Source organism: Capricornis sumatraensis, chromosome 4, assembly GCF_032405125.1.
Source record: "Capricornis sumatraensis isolate serow.1 chromosome 4, serow.2, whole genome shotgun sequence".
NCBI classification, from domain to species: domain Eukaryota; kingdom Metazoa; phylum Chordata; class Mammalia; order Artiodactyla; family Bovidae; genus Capricornis; species Capricornis sumatraensis.
Window position 1 is genome coordinate 126,098,756 of NC_091072.1, and position 22,712 is coordinate 126,121,467.

General features: G+C 38.2%; 1 protein-coding gene across 1 annotated transcript in view; it reads right to left on the reverse strand.

Moving 5' to 3' along the window:
* MRPS35 (mitochondrial ribosomal protein S35) overlaps window positions 1–22,712 on the reverse strand; it is a 48,349-nt gene that overhangs the window by 23,976 nt on the left and 1,661 nt on the right. Inside the window, exons 2-5 of the mRNA XM_068970937.1 lie at window positions 18,627–18,673; window positions 16,000–16,167; window positions 13,715–13,775; window positions 3,422–3,561 (exon numbers count right to left, since the gene is read on the reverse strand). Coding sequence (XP_068827038.1) covers window positions 3,422–3,561; window positions 13,715–13,775; window positions 16,000–16,167; window positions 18,627–18,673 — 416 coding nt within the window. The remainder of the gene's footprint in view (window positions 1–3,421; window positions 3,562–13,714; window positions 13,776–15,999; window positions 16,168–18,626; window positions 18,674–22,712) is intronic.

Genomic DNA, 22,712 nt, shown 5'->3' on the forward strand with positions numbered 1-22,712 from the left:
GAGTAATTTTAAAGTGGAGAAAGATCTAAGCTGCATCACCAATGATAAATCAAGTGAGCAACCTATACCCTTGCTCTGACACTATGAGAATGCCACTTTGCTTGAGGCTTTTTCCCCCAAAATGCAGAACAGTCCAACCATGAGAAAAACACCAAACAAATTCAAATAAATCAAAACTGAAGGACATTCCACAAAATACGTAACTGGTACTTCTCAAAACTGTCAAAGGCACCAAAAACAAGGAAATTCTGAGAAATAATCAGTCAAGAAGAGCCTAAGGAGACAAAATGACTAATGCAATGTGGTACCCTGGATGGGATTCTGAAAAAAAAAAAAAAAAAAATTAGATAAAAACTAAGGAAATCTGAATAAAGTATGGACTTTTAATTAAAAGCATATCAATAGTGATTCATTCATTAGTTGTAACAAATGTACCAAAGTACCATAAGATATTAACAACAGGAGATATTTGGTGAGACATAAGGAATGATGCTAAAGCTGAAACTTCAATACTTTGGCCATCTCATGCGAAGAGCTGACTCATTGGAAAAGAGTCTGATGCTGGGAGGGACTGGAGGCAGGAGGAGAAGGGGACGACAGAGGATGAGATGGCTGGATGGCATCACCGACTCAATGGAGATGAGTTTGAGTAAACTCCGGGAGTTGGTGATAGACAGGGAGGCCTGGCATGCTGCGATTCATGGGGTCGCAAAGACTCGGACATGACTGAGCGACTGAACTGAATTGAACTGAACAGCAAACTCTGTACTATCCTTGAAACCTCTCTGTAAATCTATTCTAAAAGTAACAGTTTAATTTTTAAAAAACTGTCCGTGACTGCTGTCTGAGAAAGATACATCATGTGCATCAAGAAACAAGGGTTTCCAATACTAACTTAGGAGTTACTAGGCCACATGTTGAACTGCACTGGCGTGTGGCATGTTCCTGGTGAGTGAGGCAGGGCTTTGATGTTCCTCCAAAGCAACATGAGATAAAGACAAATGATCCTAAATAAAATATTAAAATAGCAAATCAGTCAGTGGTAAAGTAAAAGAATAATGTACCATAAACTGATCAGGACTCAGAAATAATTCAGTAATTGAAAATCTAGAAATATAACTCGTTACTTTAAAAAATTCAAAGGAGATCATTCCAAACATACTAGTAAACTAGGAACAGGAAATGGCAACCCATTCCAGTACTCTTGCCTGTAAACTCCCATGGACGGAGGAGCCTAGTGGGCTGCCGTCTATGGGGTCGCATAGAGTTGGACACGACTGAAGCGACTTAGCAGCAGCAGCAGGAACAGGATATGTCGTTAACATAATAGGGACTACTGTCTCAAATTGGGGTCCATTTCAGAGTTAAAGGCTAAACACTAGAGGCACACACATTTTAGAGCAGCACAAGGGACTACATAAACATTTTAGAAACTAATGCAAAGGAAAACAAAAAACAAGATGTTAAAAATGAAAACTACCATTAATTATCATTTATTTCTTGAGAAATGACCCAAAGAACCAACTGAAAAGTCCTAGCATTCAGATTTTGGTCTCCAAACATCAATGTTCACTAAAATGTATCAGAGTTCCTAGAGAAATAGCTAATTCCAGGTCTGAGATACAAAATACACTATAAAAGGAGCCTGGGCCATCTTGTGTCAGAAGGCAAGGAAATTTTCAAATGCTAATGGGGCTGTTAAAAAAAAAAAAGGACATAGGAATCAGCTGAGACTCCTACTGGCCAAAGTTTGGATACACTTCGGATATCAAAAACAATACGATTTTATTTGATTAAAATTTGCTGAACATACCTATCTACACTTACCTGTTCAAGGGAAATGGAAAATATATAACCTCACATTAGAGAAAGATTGTGTTGTCAGTCTCTTAAGCACATGATCAATCTCAGCATACTAAAAATATAGTAACCAGACTTTACGTGCCTTCTCATGGAATGCAATATAAAATACATAGCAACATCTCTCAAATACTGTTGTCACAGTTACCTGTAACGTAATCAGCCCCTTAAATCTAACTTCCAGCTTATATGAAATACAGAAAAATAAGGTAAATGACATCAGGATGCATTGACAAATGCAGAAGGTAGGGAATGCTGCAGAATAAAACGCCTGTCTCTTTAACTTGTCTATGTCATGGTAGGGGTGGCAGGTCGGGGAGCGGGAAAAGGAGTAGCAGGGTCCTTTGCTGTTCTAGATTTAAAAAGACGTAAATAACATTGCAGGCAAATGCAACTGTGTTTGACTGGATCCTGGTTTAAACAACTCAAATGTCTAGTGAAAGTGTTAATTGCTCAGTTATGTCTGATTCTTTGCAACACCATGGACTATAGCCGCCCTCCAGACTCCTCTGTCCATGGAATTCTCCAGACAAGAACACTGGAGTGGGTTGCCATTTCCTTCTCCATGGGATCGTCCTGACCCAGGGATTGAACCCAGTTCTCCTAGTACTGCAGGTGGACTCTTTTGTCTGAGCCACCAGGGAAGCCTGAGTGGATAAAAAAAAAATGTGGTGTATCCATAAAATGAAATATTATTTGGCAATAAAAAGAAATGAAGAACTGATACATGCTATAACAGATGAAACACTGAAAGCATTATACTAGGCAAAGTATACACGTTATATTATTCATTTACATGAAAGGTCAAGAATAGGCAGACCCACAAAGAAAGAAAGTAAGAGCAGTAGTTGATAGGAGCTTGGGGGAAGTAAAGAACACTGGAGAAAAGGGAGTGATTGATAATGGGTATGGGATTTCCTTTCTATGGTGATGAAAATTTCTGGAGTTAAGTAGTGGTGACAGTTGCACATTTCTGTGACTATGCTAAAAACCACTGAGCTGTAAACTTTAAAAGGATGAATTCTATAGTATGTGAATTATCTCAATAAAGCTGCTATTAAAAAGAAAAAATAAGTTTTTAAGAAATCAATACAGCATCAAAATGGGCAAAGGAGTAAAAAAAACTATTTTACAAAGGAATAAACTTTCACCCTCACTGAATTCAAAGACATATATATTTCAAATAAAATTTTTACCTATCAAGCTACTAGGTAATAATAATATCTAATCTGGTAAGAGTACAGGAAAATACAGTCTTTTTCACAATCTGCTGGTATTGTATTTGGAGGAATTTTATATAATCAAAAAACTATCACAATATATATAAAAAAGCCTTAAAAGATCTATATCCTTTGACCTGACTTCTCATTTTAGTAAGTTATCTGAGGAACATAATCAGAACTATATATAAATATTAATTTCTAAGAATATTCATTATATGTTTCTAATAAAGAAAACTGTTAGAAAGCCTAAATGTATCAGTTTTATAGTCACACATACAAAATACTATTATAAAATAAGGTGTTATAATAATTCTTATTTTTAAAAAAATAACTCTTACCCTTAAGGTCACTACTCGTGCTCTGGGGTTTCGAATAGATGGTCCTGATGAAACATAATCAGCTGTGTCAATTTCAATTGGAAAATGCTTCTCACATTTCTCATCACTGTCTAACGCAGCGGGCCACTCAGTGCAAAAATCTGATAATTAAAAAAAATTTCAATTGTAGTTTTATAATTCTCATTGTAATATATATTACCAGACAAAATCAAATTATTGAGGGAGATCACCTTTCAGGATATATGAAAGAACAGATTCTCTTCTGTACTTTATATACATCATCATCCCACATGCATCACTTTTCTTCCTAGGTGAACTCTAATTAGGGGATTTAATTAAGGGAATGATTTAGCTAGTTCAGGTTTGATGGGGAGCAGTAAGTTAAAAGGGAACTATGACCTGATGGAAGCTTATTATAACTTTACACATATCTGTTATGAGACAGTGTTAATTTCTGACCAACTGAAAGCAAAAAATTTCATAGAGCCTGGAGCATTATTGTTTTTGAAATGGCAATAGGTAATATGAATTCACATCCAAATGAAGGTTATTAAAAATCAGTTGAAGGGGAAACGGAAGTGAGCGGCAGGGCCAGCTGACCATAACAGGGTGAGAGTTTGTGCGCCGAACAAGTTGAACATGAATGCCAGAGGACTTGGATCTCAGCTAAAGGACAGTATTCCAGTTACTGAGCTCTCCAGCAAGTGGACCTTTTGAAAGTCATGATCTTTGAAAAGGTCTCTCTTGTGTGAAAAATGAACTTCTGCCCAGTCATCCTCTTGAATTATCAGAAAAAAATTACCAGCTCAACCAAGATAAGATGAACTTCTCCACACTGAGAAACATCCAGGCTCTATTTGCACCACTAAAACTGCAGATGGAATTCAAGGCAGGGCAGCAGGTTAAGCCTCTTCCATTTCCTCCAAGCTCAAACCTTTCACTGGATATTTTGAGGGGTAATGATGAGACTATTTGGAGAAGGCAATGGCAACCCACTCCAATACTCTTGCCTGGAAAATCCCATGGACAGAGGAGCCTGGTAGGCTGCAGTCCATGAGGTTGCTAAGAGTCAGACACAACTGAGCGACTTCACTTTCACGCATTGGAGAAGGAAATGGCAACCCACTGCAGTGTTCCTGCCTGGAAAATCCCAGGGACGGGGGAGCCTGGTGGGCTGCCGGCTATGGGGTCGCACAGAGTCGGACACGACTAAAGCAACTTAGCAGCAGCAGCAGCAGCAGCAGATGAGACTATTGGATTTGAAGACATTCTTAATGACCCATAAAAAAGTGAACTAATAGGAGAACTGCATTTGATGGCTGAATATAAACTTGGCTTACTGCAATGCCGTGTGCTGTTCATGGAAGTAGAGGGGCTGCATCTAGTTTATAGTTTCTTTTTCCTATAATTTGATGGGCACAACGTTAAAAGTACTGACACATGGAAAAAAAAAATCAGTTGAAGGGAAGTGACAGAAGCTCTGAAGAGTTCTAAGAGGGGATTCTCAGGTGGTCCAGTGGGTAGGACTTGGTGCTCTCAACTGTCGTGGCCCAGGTCAGGGAACTAACATCCACCAAGCCACGTAGTGCAAGCTCTACCAGAGAAGTGAGATGTTGTCCATCTTCTTTCCAAAATTGAGTCAACAGGGCCTCTAACTGTAGAGCCTCAGCTTTAAATGATCCTTAATTCACATTTCTTTTGACTTCTGAGCTCCTGGCACTAAATGGAAAGAAGAACAGACTTGTCCGCATATTCACGCAAGACAGCCAGTCTGGAGAGAGTGGGTCTACCTCTGAGATCTGGGCTAAAACCAGAAGTTCTAAGCCCAGAGAACACTGCTCATAGCACAGAGGTTCAAACTCAGGGCTCAAATGGAAAAGAAAAAAATCTTTCAAGGAAATGAGAGAGCTCTCAGCCTCCTGTAGCTATCAGTACAATATCGAGGCACTCCCTAGGTGGACAACTGATTTCATTTTGCCCTAGTCTATCAAGTTAGTACAGTAGAGGGCTCCCAGTCTGGGATGAAAACTTCTGAGATTATCAGGTTCCCCTTAACAGAAATCCCATTTCCTAAACAACCTCTTTCTAAGAAGAGCTAAAAGTAATAGGTTTCTTAGATCAAGTGCATAAGATCCCATGGATCCATGCTTTTTCCAACATTTTCCCCGAGCTAACGATGTTCTTATAGTAGACACTATATTTAGCTCCCGTTTGGACTTTAAAATCAGTCAGCAAAATGTCACTCCAGATTACAGGGACTTTCCAAGACCTGGGACTAAATATATGTTAGCAAATTAAGTATAGCTCACACCATTCCCTAAATACTGTGTTTAAGAGATCAATACCCAGACACACTGAGGGGAAAGAAATAGCTTTGCCATTAAGAACATTTTGACATTTAAATACAATGAATGGAGCAAAATTCCTGGGGTTAAACTGCATTCCCATTATGGACTAATCCCAGTATCCTGCACTGTAAGACGCCAACAGTGCCAGGCAACTTTATTAGACAGACTAGTTTGGGGAATTTTATGAGTTACTGAGTTTGTACTGACCTTTTTTTTTTTTAAACTTTGGATAAGTCATTTCAATCACCAGATGATAATTACAGTTTTTAAATTAAATTGCCCGATTATATGCTCAAAAAACCCCAGCCAACTGGAAAGTACATAATAGACCCTTCTCAACCTTTTATTCATCTGATAGGTAGACCAACAGACTAGAATTCGGAAGACCTTGGTTTTTACTTAACTTCTGCCACTGATTATTAAAGTTTTAGTAAATTACCTAACTTTCCTGTGCTTCAGATTTTCCATTTGCAAGTAAGATACAAAATCTGAACTGACCTACTCTGAAAGAAAATTGAGAAGAAATACTTGAAAATTGAAAAGCCTTTTGAGTTCCTTGGAAGATATGATCTAAATCTAGAAGAAGGCAAAAGTATAAACGCAAAATTAAGATTAAAACATTCACTTAAATATTATAAAATATAATGCCCTTCTAAACGTACTGTATAAAACCCTTTCATTTAAAAACTATGAAGTATTTTCAAACCATCTCATTACCAGTTTCTAAATTATAAATGCACATTAAAAAATAATGTTTAAAAAACAAAAAAGTGGAATTTATCACAGGGTAATATATTTGTTCTTCTGTTTGTTCTTTCCATTTCGTCTTCATCTCTTCAGCATCTACTAGGTCTCTACTGTTTCTTTCCTTCATTGTGCCCATCTTTGGGTGTAAAGAGGGCTTCCCTGGTGGCTCAGACAGCAAAGAATTTGCCTGCAATGCAGGAGACCTGGGTTCAATTCCTGCATTGGGAAGCTCTTCTGGAGAAAGGAATGGCAATACCCTCCAGTATTCTGGCCTGGAGAAATCCATGGACAGAGGAGCACGGCAGGCTGCAGTTCATGGGGTCACAGAGAGTTGGACATGACTGAGAGACTTCCACTTTTTTACTTTTGGGTGGAAAGAAGGCAGAGTGCCAAAGAATTGATGCCTTTGAACTGTGGTCCTAGAGAACACTCCTGAAAGTCTCCTGGACAGCAAGGAGATCAAACTAGTCAATCTTAAGGGAAATCAACTATGAAAACCATTGGGAGGACTGATGCTGAAGTTGAAGCTCCAGCATTTTGGTCTGACGTGAAAAGCCGACTCACTAGAAAAGTCCTCAATGATGGGAAAGATTCAGAGTAGGAGAAGAGAGTATCACAGGATGAGACGGCTGGGTGGCATCACCAATGCAACGGACATGAACTTGGGCAAACTTCGGGAGATGGTGAGAGACAGGGAGGCCTGGTGTGCTGCAATCCATAGGGTTAAAAAGAGTTGGACACGACTGGGCGACTGAACAACAATGCATTTGTTAACTGGCTTTGCAAAGGATAAAAAAATTACATATGATTTGTGTCATATGGGGCACAAATGTGCACCAGTGAGCTCTGTCAGTCTAACATTCAGTTCAGTTCAGTCGGCTCAGTCGTGTCTGTTTGCGACCCCATGAATTGCAGCATACCAGACCTCCCTGTCCATTACCAACTCCCAGAGTTCAATCAAACTCACGTCCATCAAATCGGTGATGCCATCCAGGGATCTCATCCTCCATTGTCCCCTTCTCCTCCTGCCCCCAATCCCTCCCAGCATCAGTCTTTTCCAATGAGTCAACTCTTCACATGAGGTGGTCAAAATGCTGGAGTTTCAGCTTTAGCATCATTCCTTTCACAGAACACCCAGGACTGATCTCCTTTAGAATGGACTGGTTGGATCTCCTTGCAGTCCAAGGGATTCTCAAGAGTCTTCTTCAACACCACAGTTCAAAAGCATCAATTCTTCGGCACTCAGCTTTCTTCACAGTCCAACTCTCACATCCATACATGACCACTAGAAAAACCATAGCCTTGACTAGACGGATCTTTGTTGGCAAAGTAATGTCTCTGCTTTTGAATATGCTATCTAGGTTGGTCATAACTTTCCTTCCAAGGAATAAGCATCTTTTAATTTCATGGCTGCAATCACCATCTGCAGTGATTTTGGAGCCCAGAAAAATAAAGTCTGACACTGTTTCCACATCTATTTGCCATGAAGTGATGGGACTAAGATGCCATGATCTTAGTTTTCTGAATGTTGAGCTTTAAGCCAACTTTTTCGCTCTCCTCTTTCACATTCATCAAGAGCCTTTTAGTTCCTCTTCGCTTTCTGCCGTAAGAGTGGTGTCATCTGCATATCTGAGGTTATTGAGATTTCTCCCGGCAATCTTGATTCCAGCTTGTGCTTCTTCCAGCCCAGCATTTCTCATGATGTACTCTGCATATAAGTTAAATAAGCAGGGTGACAATATACAGCCTTGATGTACTCCTTTTCCTATCTGGAACCAATCTGTTGTTCCATGTCCAGTTCTAACTGTTGCTTCCTGACCTGCATACAGATTTCTCAAGAGGCAGGTCAGGTGGTCTGGTATGCCCATCTCTTTTAGAATTTTCCACAGTTTCTTATGATCCACACAGTCAAAGGTTTTGGCATAGTCAATAAAGCAGAAATAGATGTTTTTCTGGAACTCTCTTGCTTTTTCCATGATCCAGCAGATGTTGGCAATTTGATCTCTGGTTCCTCTGCCTTTTCTAAAGCTAGCTTGAACATCTGGAAGTTCATGGTTCACATATTGCTGAAGCCTGGCTTGGAGATTTTTGAGCATTACTTTACTAGCGTGTGAGATGAGTGCAATTGTGCAGTAGTTTGAGCATTCTTTGGCGTTGCCTTTCTCTGGGACTGGAATGAAAACTGACCTTTTCCAGTCCTGTGGCCACTGCTGAGTTTTCCAAATTTGCTGGCATATTGAGTGCAGCACTTTCACAGCATCATCTTTCAGGATTTGAAAGAGCTCAACTGGAATTCAATCACCTCCACAAGCTTTGTTCGTAGTGATGCTTTCTAAGGCCCACTTGACTTCACATTCCAGGATATCTGGCTCTAGGTGAGTGATCACACCATCGTGATTATCTTGGTCTAACATTAGGCACCAACCAATATATAAACATACAATCTAAAGGGACACAAGTTCATCCTAAAGTCTCAAAATAGAAGACAACATAACTTAATGAAAATAAGAGATTTTTCTTCCCTCGTTTCAAGTGTAAGGTTATTATTCCTGCTTTTAGACCTCTTTTCACGATCTTTTCATTTTTTCTTCTTCCTTTTAATTTTCAACTGGAAGGCCCTTACAGAAGCTCAAATTTCATCATAATCATGTTTACTAATTTATTTCTCCTATTAGCATAATCAGGCTACCTGTGAAGTTTCTGGTTTCATTTCCTTTTCTGAAAAGCCTTGATAACTATACTGAGCAAGCAGACATCAACTTCAGATAAACATGGGAGTCCATGGATCTCAATACTCCATCTTCATTTCCTTTGGATATATATCAAGAAATAGGACTGCTGAATTATATAGTATTCTAATTTTCATTTTTTGGGGGACTCTCCATGGTGTTTTCCAGTGGCTGCACCAATTTGCATTCCCACCAACTGTGCACAAGGGTCTTCTTCTCCACATTCTCATCAACACGTTACCTTCCTGACAATAGTCACTTTGGTGCAGTGATTTTGAATTTTTTTCCCCCTGATGATTAGTGAAGTTGAGCATCTTTTCATGTACTTATCAGCCATTGTAAACCTTCTTTGGAAAACTGATGTCTATTTGGCTCTGCACATTTAAAATCAGATTTTTTTTTTTTTTAACTATTGAGTTGTATGAGTTCTTTACATATCTTGGCTATTAGCCTCTTAACAGATACATGACTTGCAAATGTTTTCTACCATTCCACAGACTGCCTTTTCACTTCACTAATGGTTTCCTTTGCTGTGCAGCTTTTTAGTTTGATGTAGTCCCACTTGTTTATTTTTGCTTTTCTTGCCTTTGCTTTAGGTGTCAAATTCCTAAAAATCATTGCCAAGACCAATGTCAAGGAGCTTACATGCAATGTTTTTCTCTAGGAGTTTTATGGTTTCAAGTCTTAACGTTCAAGTTTTTAATTCATATTCATTTTTGTGTATATATAAGAATGTGGCCAAGTTTCATTCTTTTATATGTGGCTGCCCCGTTCTCCCAACATTTACTGAAGAAACTATCCTTAAGTATTTTTGGTTCTTTTGTCACAAATTAACTGAACAAATACACGACTTTATTTTGGAATTCTGTTCTGTTCCATTGATCTATGTGTCTGTTTTTATGACAATACCATACTGTTTTTTGACTACTACTATTGCTTTGTAATACAGTTTGAAATCAGGATGTGTGATGGCTCCAGCTTTGTTCTTCTTTCTCTAAACTGCTTTGGGTACTTGAGGTCTTTTTACAGTTCTGTACAAATTTTAGGAGTTTGTTCCATGTCTGGGAAAAATTCCTTTGGAATTTTGACAGAGACTGCATTGAATCTGTATATTGGTTTGGGTTTTGTGGATGTTTTAACATTAATTTTTCCAATCAGTATCTTAACACTTTTGGTGTCTTCTTCAATTTCTTTCATCAATACTAGTTTTCAGTAAACAGATCTTTCACCCCCTTGGTTAAATATATTCCTAAGTACTTTATTCTTATTTTTATTATGTGTTCATATATATTTTACTTTTATTTCTTCCAGTTTTGAGATATAATTGGCAAACAGCACTGTATAAGTTTTAAGCACTTTTTAAAAAAGCTGGCTTAAAACCCAACATTAAAAAAACTATCATCATGGCATCTGGTCTCATCACTTTATGGCAAATAGGAGGGGAAAAGGTGGAAGCAGTGATAGATTTCCTCTTTTAGGGCTCCAAAATCACTATGGATGGTGACTACAGCCATGAAATTAGAAGACACTTTGCTTCTTGGAAGGAAACTTATGACAAACCTAGACAGTGTATTAAAAAGCAAAGACATCACTTTGCTGACAAAGGTCCCTAGAGTCAAAGCAATGGTCTTTCAGAATTGAACCATAAAGAAGGCTGAGCACCAAAGAATTGACGTTTTCGAATTGTAGTGCTGGAGAAGACTCTTGAGAGTCCCTTGGACAGCAAGAAGATCAAACCAGTCAATTGTAAAGGAAATCAACCCTGATTACTCATTGGAAGGATTGATGCTGAAGCTGAAGCTCCAACACTTTGGCCACCCAATGCAAACAGCTGACTCAATAGAAAAGACGCTGGGAAGATGAAAGGCAAAAGGAGAAAAGGCTGGATGATGATAAGATGATTGGATAGCATTACTAACTCAATGGACAAGAACTTGGGGAAACTTCGGGAGATACTGAGGGACAGGGAGGCCTGGTGTGCTGTAGTCCATGGGGTCACAAAGAGTCAGATACAGCTGAGAAACTGAACAACAACTGTGCAATTGAAGGTACAGGGCATAATAATTTGAATTACATAAATTATGAAATGATTATCACAATACATTTAATGACTATCTATCATCTCATATAAATACAAAATTAAATAAATAGAAACAAAACTTCTCCCTTGTGATAAGAACTCTTAGGATTTCTTCTCTTAAAAATTTTCATAGATAACATGTAGCAGTATTAATTATATTTATCATATCATACATTACATCCTTAGTATTATTCCCTTGTAACTGGAAGTCTGTATCTTCTGACTGCCTTCATTCAATTCTTCCTCCCACCACCCAGTACTTTATTCTTTTTGGTACTATCATAAACGATTTTCTTAACTTCTCTTTCTTAATCTCCTTCTGAACTCCCAACTTCACTGCAGAAAATGCAATTGATTTTTGTATACCAACTGTATCCTGCAACTTTATAATGAATGAATAATAAATAATAAATGAATCCATTTATTTTTTTGGAGTCATTAGGATTTTATATGCATAAAATAATGCCATCAGCAAGTATGACAATTTTCCTTCCTCCTTTCCTATGCCTTTTGTTTCTTCTTCTTGCCTAGCTGCTCTGGCTAGAACTTCCAGTACTATGTTGAATAAAAGTGGTGAAAGTGGGCATCCCTGTCTTGTCCTGATCTTAGAAGAAAAGCTTTTAGCTTTTCATTGCTGTCCTGTGATATTAGCTTTGAGCTTATTACACGTGGCCTTTATTATGTTGAAGTTTGTTCCCTCTATACACACTGTGTTGAGTTTTCTCATGAAAGGATGCTGAATTCTATCAAATGTCTTTTCTGCATCTATTGAGAAGATCATATGATTTTTATCTTTCATTTGTTAATGTGATATGTCACACTGGTTTACTTGCAGGCACTGCACCACCTTGTGTCCCTGAAATAAATCCTTCTTGATCATGGTGTACAATCCTTTTAATGTACTGTTGAATTTGGTTTGCTAATATTTTGTTGAGGAGTTTTGCATCCATGTTCATCAGGGATACTGGCCTGTGTTATTTGCCTTTGTCCGGTTTTGGAATCAGGATAATGCTAAGTTTATGACTTCGAGTGTTCTCTTCTCTTTTACTTTTTTGGAAGTTTGAGAAGGATTGATATTAATTCTTTAAATGTTCAGTAGAACAAACCAGTGAATTTGGAACTTGGGATTAAAATATACACGATTATATATAAATAACTAACAAAGACCTACTGTATAGCACAGAGAACTATGCTCAGTATTTTAAAATAACCTATAAGGGAAAATAATCTATAGAAGTATACATATATTTATACATATGTTTAATTGAATCATTCTGATGTACTGCTGAAATTAAGGAAACACTGTAAATCAACTATGATTCAATTAAAAAAAAAAATCACCAATGAAGCCATCTGGAGTGACTCAATCTCCTTACTAGTAACTGGTCCATTCAGATTTTCTATGCTTTAGTCTCGGTACATTATATATTTGTAGAACTGTATCCATTTCTTCTAGATTGTCCAATTTGTTGGCATAAAAACGTTCACAGTAGTGTCTTAGATCCTTTGCATTTCTGTGATATCAGTTGTAACATCTCCTATTTCATTTTTAATTTTCAAGCCCGTCTTTTTCTTGCTAGATAAAGGTTTGTCTATATTGTTCATCTTTTAAAAAAATAAGTTCTTATTATTTCTGTTGTCCTGTCTTAATTTAGTCCCATTCCAACCATTATACTTCCCTCCTTCTACTAACTCTGGGCTAAGTTTGTTCTTCTTTTTCTAGTTCCAAGTTAGGTGGCTTAGTTGACATTTTTCTTTATTCTTGTGTAGGCTGTTATTACTATAAAATTACTTCCTGGAACTGCTTTTGAGACATCCCATATCTCAAGATATTTTCTGGATGTCTCTTTGATTGCTTCTTTGAATCAGTATGTGTTTAAGGGCATGTTATTTAATCTCCAGATGTTCGTGAATTTTCAACAGATTTCTAGTTTCAAATCATTGTGGCTGGAAAAAATGTTTGATGTGATTTCAATTTTCTTAAATTTTATTAAGACTTATTTTATGGTCTAACATATGATCTATCTTGAAATCATGTTTCATTTGTACTTGAGAAGAATGTGTATTCTACTGCTGTTGGATGGAATGTTCTGTAAATGTCTGTTAAATTCATTTGGTCTAATGCGTAAGCTTGAATCCAATATCTCCTTACTGATTTTCCATCTGGATGATCTACCCATTGTTGAAGGTGGAGTACTAGAGCCCCCTACTATAACTGTATTGCTTTCTATTTCTTCCTTCAATTCTGTATATTAAGTGCTCCAATTTTTGGTGCCCAAATATTTACAAATACTGTATCCTTTTGATAAACTGATCCCTTTATCATTGGAAATGAGATTCCTGTTAAATTAATAAAATATTAAGTTCATATTATAAAATAACCACATACCTTTAAGAGCCTCACAGTGCTTTTTAATTGCTACAGGAGTCAAATGCAGAAAATTGGGAATCTAAAATAGAGAATTTTAAAGGATAAATTAGCCAAGTGTCTTTGTTTTTTGTTTGTTTTTTTGGCCATGCCATGCAGTGTGGGATCTTAGTTCCCCAACCAGAGACTGAGCAAGGCCACAGCAGTGATAACACGAGGCCCTAATCACTGGCTGGCCAGGGAATTCCTGCCTAAGTCACTTAAAAATATCAAACACAATCTTCTCATAAAATTAAATCGTAAGCCTCACATACCTTGTAATAAATCTTTTTTTTTAACAATACTGAATCCTTGTCACAGATGTAAATTTAAGAAATGAATTTCCTGAAATAAAGATTCAGTACCAAGTATCGTATAAGAATAATGGTAGAGAAAAAAACGTTATTTTTATAGTATTATTCCTGCCACAAATCTACAGGTGTACATATTTCCCTTGTAAAACTGAAAACACTTAAAGACACAGACCATTGTTAAATAATCTTAATCCCCCTGGAACACATACCACTGCAAGACATTTTCTGTTTTATCCTTAACAGACATTTTATGAATTGAATGGAATGAATAAACAAAGCAAGGAAATCTTAAATGAATAGTTAAATGAACTTGGGGATATGTTTATGATACATTGAAAGGTTCTGTATTTACAGGGCCAATGAAAACTTAGGTAAGGTCAGCGATTTGATTCCTTCAAATAAATAGTTAACACTTCCTAGGATATTGGAGAAGGAAATGGCAACCCACTCCAGTGTTCTTGCCTGGAGAATCCCAGGGACGGGGGAGCCTGGTGAGCTGCCGTCTATGGGGTTGCACAGAGTTGGGCACGAATGAAGCAACTTAGCAGCAGCAGCAGTAGCAGGATATTTTAAAAATAATGTTAAACATCTAAAGAGAAAATTTAGTTTAAAGAAACTTATTTTGAAAGAAAATCTGAATAAGCAGAAAGTTCCTCCAAACATTATGTCTGGAATCTTAAGTACCAATCAGAAATTGGTTATTTTAAACAAGAGAAAACAGACACCGAATAGTGGGATTATGGGGGTGGGTGACTTCATTTTCTATACTTCTATTTTTGAAATGTGACTCAAAGTTATAAAAGGAAAAAAATAATAGTGAATGCTTACACAGGATTTATATTGGCACTGCTTTATGAACTCTGCATATATTACCTCAGTTTACAAGCTTATCCATATGGCACTTACTGGTAACAGACCATATCACTGGATTAAGCACATGGTGATTCTTGAAAGGGACAGCATGCATTAAATGTTCAGATTTTTATATTTATTAAAATTCCATTCACGACCACCATTACAACATTATAAACATATTGTTACTCTCTCTCACAGTGATATTTTCCAAAGTTTTTTTTCTTTAAGTTGAATTCTTCTCTTCCATTTGAAGAAAAGATTAGTTTTACAAGTGTTTGCTTTATCTCTTGAAATGTTACCTTGTCCAAATTTCATCTGCCTGTCCCCAGCATAAGATGATCCCCTTTCCACGTTACTATCTCATTAAAAAAATTTGTTTATTTACTATCTCATTTTTTTACCATCAACTTTTAGCAAATTTTTGTTTTTCATGAAGTAGAAAATACAGTTTCTCTCATTTAGTAGAAAAGACAATTCCTTGATGATAATTTCATTGTAGGTAAAAGGAAACCATCTAAGACATGCATTTCCTGGTGATGGACATTTATATTTTAAGAAGTCTACTTTCCATAAATCACAAAAGGTGTTATCAACTCATTATAGATGCATTTAACTGAAGCATTTAACAGGACCTATTTTGCTTCATGAAATAAAGACGTTTAAAGACCATAACAATAATACTAAATTACTTTTACGGAAAGTTTTTAAATCTCTTTTTTAAAAGTGAAAACTTCATTCCCCCCACCCCCATTCTCACTCTCAAATTAGGTTATTTCATTTAGTTCTGCTTGAAAAACACAATGTAGAAAAGATACAATAGGAAAAAAAAAAAGCCAAAAGGAAGCCACAAGACCAATTAATTACCCATTCTTAAATGCCTAGAATTCTTTGAGCTATCTTTCCCAGGGATAAGTAAAACATAGTATCCATTATTATCTGCAAAACAACTGAGTTAAAATACAGTAAGCTGCTATGCACTGAACCTGGAAGTGTTGGGGGGGATGGTGGCAGCGAGGGCAGGGGGAGGGTAGGTGTCAGAGGGAAATCAGCATTTATTTAAATGTAAGTTTCAGCCAATGAACCAGCAACTTATCCTACCTTTAGAAGCTCCAGATTTCCCTCCTTAGCCATGGGCACTCCCATTTTTACTGGATAACCCATTCGAACAGGAAGAGGTACTGCGGAGGGTTTAAATGGAGCTGCAACAGGGTAAACACTAGGCCAGTCCTGGTCAACAGACATTTTCTCTGTCCTGGGAGGTAGTGCCTGAAGAATGTAAAACAATTTAATATTTTAAATATAAACATGAACTTTAATTTTAAAGGAAAAAAGGTACAATTAAGAGAAACACAAAGACTTGCAACCTATATAAAATCTGACGTCCCATAACTGCTGCTGTTGAAATAAAAAAAAACAAAACCCAAAACAAACCTACCTAAATATCCTTGGCAGTTTCCTCAAACCCCGTGGAAAGGAACCCTTTAATAGCACATTTGCTTTACAAAAAAAAATTTCTCTTACTTACAGTCTTTTAGCAAACTTTCTGCATATTGTTTATGAAGGGGTCAGTAACGGTATATTTTGAATAATTTTTAAAACTTCAGTGAAAGTCAGTACATGAGATGACAATGAGAATTTGAAATAAGGAAAACAAGAAATAAAAATAAAGAATAAGAATTCAGAAATAAATTAAGATTAAACTAACTGAATAGACACATAATGAGAAATGTCTTCCACGCCCAGAGAATAGCTATATGATAACTTAGTCAATCACATTAACATTTATTTTATTTTTTAAACTGTATTTGACAGATGAGGATGGCCAGCATTCCCTTTAAACCCAAAAGGAAGGTTCGAAGATGCAAAACTAGGTAACATCCTTCTAAGCAACAGACCAGTGTAGCATATATCCTGGAAACAGTGCTCCTGTGAAAATGAGTACTCTATATGATTATAAATGGTGCCACTTCAGTTCAGTTCAGTTGCTCAGTCGTGCCTGACTCTTTGCGACCCCATGTACTGCAGCATGCCAGGCCTCCCTCTCCATCACCAACTCCCGGAGTTTACACAAACTCATCTCCATTGAGTCGGTGATGTGCCATGCAACCATCTCATCCTCTGTCATCCCCATCTCCTCCTGGCCTCAATCTTTCCCAGCATCAGGGTCTTTTCAAATGAGTCAGCCCTTTGCATCAGGTGGCCAAAGTATTGGAGTTTCAGCTTCAACATCAGTCCCTCCAATGAACACTCAGGACCAATCTCCTTTAGGATGGACTGGCTGGATCTCCTTGCTGTCCAGGGACTTTCAAGAGTCTTCTCCAACACCACAGTTCAAAAGCGTCAATTCTTAAGTGCTCAGCTTTCTTTACAGTCCATACATGACTACTGGAAAAACCATAGCCTTGACTAGATAGACCTTTGTTGGCAAAGAAATGTCTCTGCTTTTTAATATGCTGTCTAGATTGGTCATAACTTTCCTTCCAAGGAACAAGCATCTTTGAATTTCACAGCTACAGTCACCATCTGCAGTGATTTTGGAGCACAAAAAATGAAGTCAGCCACTGTTTTCACATCTATTTGCCATAAAGTGATGGGACCAGATGCCATGATCTTAGGTTTCTGAATGCTGAGTTTTAAGCCAACTCTTTCACTCTTCTCTTTCACTTTCATCATGAGGCTCTCTAGGTCTTCTTCACTTTCTGCCATAGGGGTGGTGTCATCTGCATATTGGTTATTTTCTCCCAGCAATCTTGATCCCAGCTTGTGCTTCCTCCAGCCCAGCGTTTATCATGATGCACTCTGCATGTAAGTTAAATAAGCAGGGTGACAATATACAGCCTTGATGTACTCCTTTTTCTATTTGAAACCAGTCTGTTGTTCCATGTCCAGTTCTAACTGTTGCTTCTTGACCTGCATATAGATTTCTCAAGAGGTAGGTCAGGGGGTCTTGTGTTCCCATCTCTTTAAGAATTTTCCAAAGTTTGTTGTGATCCACAGTCAAAGGCTTTGGCATAGTTAATAAAGCAGAAATAGATGTTTTTCTGGAACTCTTTTGCTTTTGTGATGATCCAGCAGATGTTGGCAATTTGATCTCTGGTTCTTCTGCCTCTTCTAAAACCAGCTTGAACATCTGGAAGTTCATGGTTCACGTATTGCTGAAGCCTGGCTTGGAGAATTTTGAGCATTTATTTATTAGCGTGTAAGAGTTCGGTAGTTTGAGCATTCTTTGGCTTTGCCTTTCTTTGGGATTGGAATGAAAACTGGCCTTTTCCAGTCCTGTGGCCACTGCTGAATTTTCCAAATTTGGTGCCACTTAACTTCCAACTAATGTGCCTTTGTTCTGAATCCACACTTATGAAGGGACCTTACAATATGGATTCCTCCATGACGATGCCCGCAGGGTGAGACCAAACTGGTTAGATGAATGAATACATCCCAGGCTGCCTGACTGTTCAAGGCATCGTCAAAAACAATTTTTTATTCTGGTTTATATACCTATTTCCTGGGAGTAAGTGAGAGAGTCTGCTTCTGAAAAGATGATCCATTCTCAGGGAACTGACAAAACCAATCAAAGACTAGATAGAGCCAGGACTTCAGGGTCACACAGTGCACATGCCCTTTTGAAGCCTGCTCACGTGGCACCCTCTACCTCCTAATGAAGATCTGCCTTACTTTAGATCAGAAACTCACACAACAGTCTACACCAGAGCACGTTAACTACTTACCTTTCTTCTTGGTGGCCTTTCATGTCTGGAGGTTCTTTCTGTTGTAGCTAAAAGACAACACAACAGTTGCAGAGAATTTTATTAGTACAGAGTTGTTCCACATTGTTCATGATCCCACAATTCTCACATAATTTAAAGTACTTAGTAATATAAAAATGAGACAATAATCCATTTTCTGTAAGTTCAGAGACTAAATCATTTTAATGCAAATGAAAAGTCAGAAATATATAAGAAAATTCAAGAGTTACTTGAAAATATACTGTGACTGACAATACATGTGCTGAGTTGCTCAGTCATGTCCAACTCTTTGCGACCCCATGGACTACAGCCCTCCAGACTCTTCTGTCCATGGGGATTCTCCAGGTAAGAACACTGGAGAGGGCTGCCATTCCCCTTCTCCAGGGGATCTTCCCAATCCAGTGACTGAACCCAGGTCTCCCGCATTGTGGGTGGATTCCTTACAGACTGAGCCACCAGGATGATAAGATATAGTTAGCTCATCAACTAAAGATGTATTTTTAATAACTGTTAAGGTTGTTAAATAAACTCACTCTCCCAAGTTGAAATATCTAGTTAGAAATAAGTATTTTGCATCTTTATAGTTGGTGATGGACAGGGAGGCCTGGTGTGCCATGATTTATGGGGTTGGAATGAGTCGGACACAACTGAGTGGCTGAACTGAAAAACAACTGGTTTGAAATGTTCTAACATATATTTGCTCATATCTGGTATTATTCTGTTCTTTACGCACACACACAAAATAACCTTCAGTTTTCCGTCTCTATTGTTAAGTAGAACTGCCAATGCTACAAAAGCATCAACAATAACAAAAATCATAGTTATTCCTAATAAATCACATAACTGTACAAGAAAAATTATTTTTATATACTATCTTTTAAAATATTAACTTATATCTCTCTAAATTAATGTTTTGCTATACTAAAATAATATGAAATAACTATATTCAGTACTAACTTATATCTCTCTAAATTAATGTTTTGCTATACTAAAATAATATGAAATAACTATATTCAGTACTTTAACACAGCCAGACACTGAGCTAAATGCTTTTCATTATCTTTTTTAATCTTATTCTTCACAGTAACTATAAGCACTAAATATATTATCCTTATTTAGAAGTCATTTAGCCAAGAAAACTAAAGACAAAGTGTTAGGATAATGAAAGCTCAGCTGCCGGGGTCCAGCCCCGGTGGATCCAGGGAATTCGAAGGGTGGACAGCGTTGGCGTGAGAAAAACTTATTTGTTTATTAATATAAGATTAGATTAGGAAGAAATAGTGTAGTAGGAAGATTAAGTGAAGGAAGAGGGCTGAATAGCTTGGTTTACACGGAAGACCAATAAAATTCCAGACAAGGAATTTGCACCATCTACGTTGGGCCACCGGCGCCCGCTTGAATATGTAAGGGTGCCTCGCCTTAGTCTCCCTTTCGTGCGGGTCTTAACAGCCAGGGCAAGTAAGTAGACTTGGAGGGCCTCGACACCCCAGGTGGAGATTCAGCCTGAAATTAAAGAGCGGAGGGAGGGAAAGGGAGAGAAGAAGAGAGAGAGAGAGATGGGGAGAGCCAGATTCCCAAGAAACCAGGCCGAGAGACTAGTCCGAGAAACAGGTCCAATCCTTTATTGTTCAGAAGGCCTTTTATACTTTTGATAAAACATGGAGATCAATGGGTAACACAAAATTATGTAGCGTTCGCAGCCCAGACTCTTTCTGTATATCATTTTGTATACAAAAGGTCTCAGGTGATTTACATTATCTTCTGGCCAAGAGGGTTGTTAACACTTTTTGGCTCTCTTCCTTAATGAATGTTAATTGTTTCCTCTGAAGTGTTTTTCTTTAATCTACATCTCCTTAAAGCGCTAAAGTTACATCTCTATAGAACAAAGGTGCAGTGGGTTATAACAAAGAAGGTACTTAACTCAAAGATCTAATGTTGCTAATACCAGGTCTACTACTTGTTTTTCTATATAACAACTATATCTAAAAATAAAGGATATGAAAATTTAGCAGCAAGCATTGACTCAACAAATGAAACTTTTAATCAGTCCTATTCTAAAGATTTTGACTCTTCGGAAGCCCCTACATTCCTAGGATGTTTTAAGCTTCCAGTGCCTCCTGCGGTCAGGAGGCCTCAAACAATCACATGTGCAGCTGTACGAGTCCTGCAGGCAGGCTAGAAAGCCATCAGAGGGGTTTTTGGATTGAAACACTCTTTCAAATGCAAAAGACTAAAGCCCTGAATTGACTTTTTTCCAGAGAATGTCAGAAGAGTGGAAAAGCAGAGCACAAAAACCGGCAGATTTTTGTTGGGGTACATGCTTAGGAATTTGCAGAGGGGCCCCTGAAGTCTGAGCACGCCTTGCGTATGTCAGGTTCCTTCCTCATGACCTTGTCACGGGTGGGATTCCTCACACTGGCTTCCGGCACTCAGCACAAAAGACTTCACACTCTGAACTACTGTCTCCAGCTTCACTTCCTTTCACAAAGCCCTAGGCTACACTGGACTTTCAGTACCAGGCCCCTGAGTTTTTCTCTGAACTTTCTGTTCTCTCTGCCTGGAATGTGTCTCCCTTTCATCTGCCTGGCTTCTATCCTCTACTCCCTCTCCACCTCATTCCTTGATCTGACAAATTCTTATTCATCCCTCAACAGTAATTCACTGATTCATTAAAAAACTGAGTGGTACTGTGTACCAGCAACTTAAAAGGCAGCAATGAACAACAGACACATAGTCCTTGCTCTTACTGAATGCAGTCGGTCATATAAGGTAACTATCTAGCAAGAAATTTCAATAAAGAGTGATAAATATTAATGTAAACATATAGCAGGGGACCCAACTTAGTCAGTTCACTGGGGAAAAAACCTTAAAGATGAGCAGGAGGTAGCCATGGGAATAGGCAAGTGAGAAAAAGTGTTCTAGAGTGAAAGAGAAGCTGGAAAATCAAAGTAAACAAGTTCAAAATGGCTGAAATTTAAGAGCAGGGCATAAAGAGCACCCAGAAAATTGGTATTTACTAGGTCTGAGACAGGGACTTTCCTGACGGTCCAGTCGCTAAGATTCTGCACTCCCAACACAGGGGGCCTGTGTTCTAGCCCTGGTCAGGGAACTAGATTTTGCCTCAACTAAGGTGCTTCAACTAAGATGCATCTAAGGTGCCTTAGATGCCTCAACTAAGACCCAGCACAGCTAGATAAATAAGCAAAAAAAATTTTTAAATAAAACGTCAGAGATACATTCAATAGGCATCTCAACTAAAACACATCACAGAGCTCTTGATTTCTCTCTTCAGTCTCCTGAGTTCCTGTAAACGGTATCACCATTCATCCAACTGCTCAAAATCTAACATGTTTCCTTGAGACTTTGGCTCAAGGCCCATATCAAATCCATCAGGGAGTCTTGTTAGCGCTGCCTTCAAAATATATCCCAAATCCAACCATACCAGCATCTCCACTGTTAGGTCAATCCAAGTCACTACCATCTCATTTGGAGCACTACAACAGCTTTCAAACTGGTCTCCTGGCTCCCACTCTTAGACCAAGCTCGCCAACCGCAGTCAGTGATCTTTCAGAAGTATAAATCACATTACCTCACTTCCTGTTCAAAACCTACCAATGTGATCCCAAACTTATAATAAAATCCAAGCCAAATGCCTACAAGCCTTTACCAGATCAGGTCATTATGTATCTTCTGACATCTTTTACTTCTCCTCTTTACTCACTTTAGCTCCAGCCACATTGGTCTTCTTTTTGTTTCTTGGTCACACCCATAACCTCATTCTACTTTTGAGCTTCTGTACTTTCAGCTCCCTATACCAACAAGGCTCTTCCCAGAGATGCTCAAACCTCACTTCCTTAGGGAGTTCTCTCCTGACTATCCGATCTTGTCTTGCCCTAGACTGTAAAGCGTCTGCCTGCAATGCAGGAGACCCGGGTTCGATTCCTGGGTCAGGAAGATCCCCTGAAGAAGGAAATGGCAATCCACTCCAGCACTCTTGCCTGGAAAATCCCATGGATGGAGGAGCCTGATAGGCTACAGTCCATGGGGTCACAAAGAGTAGGACACGTC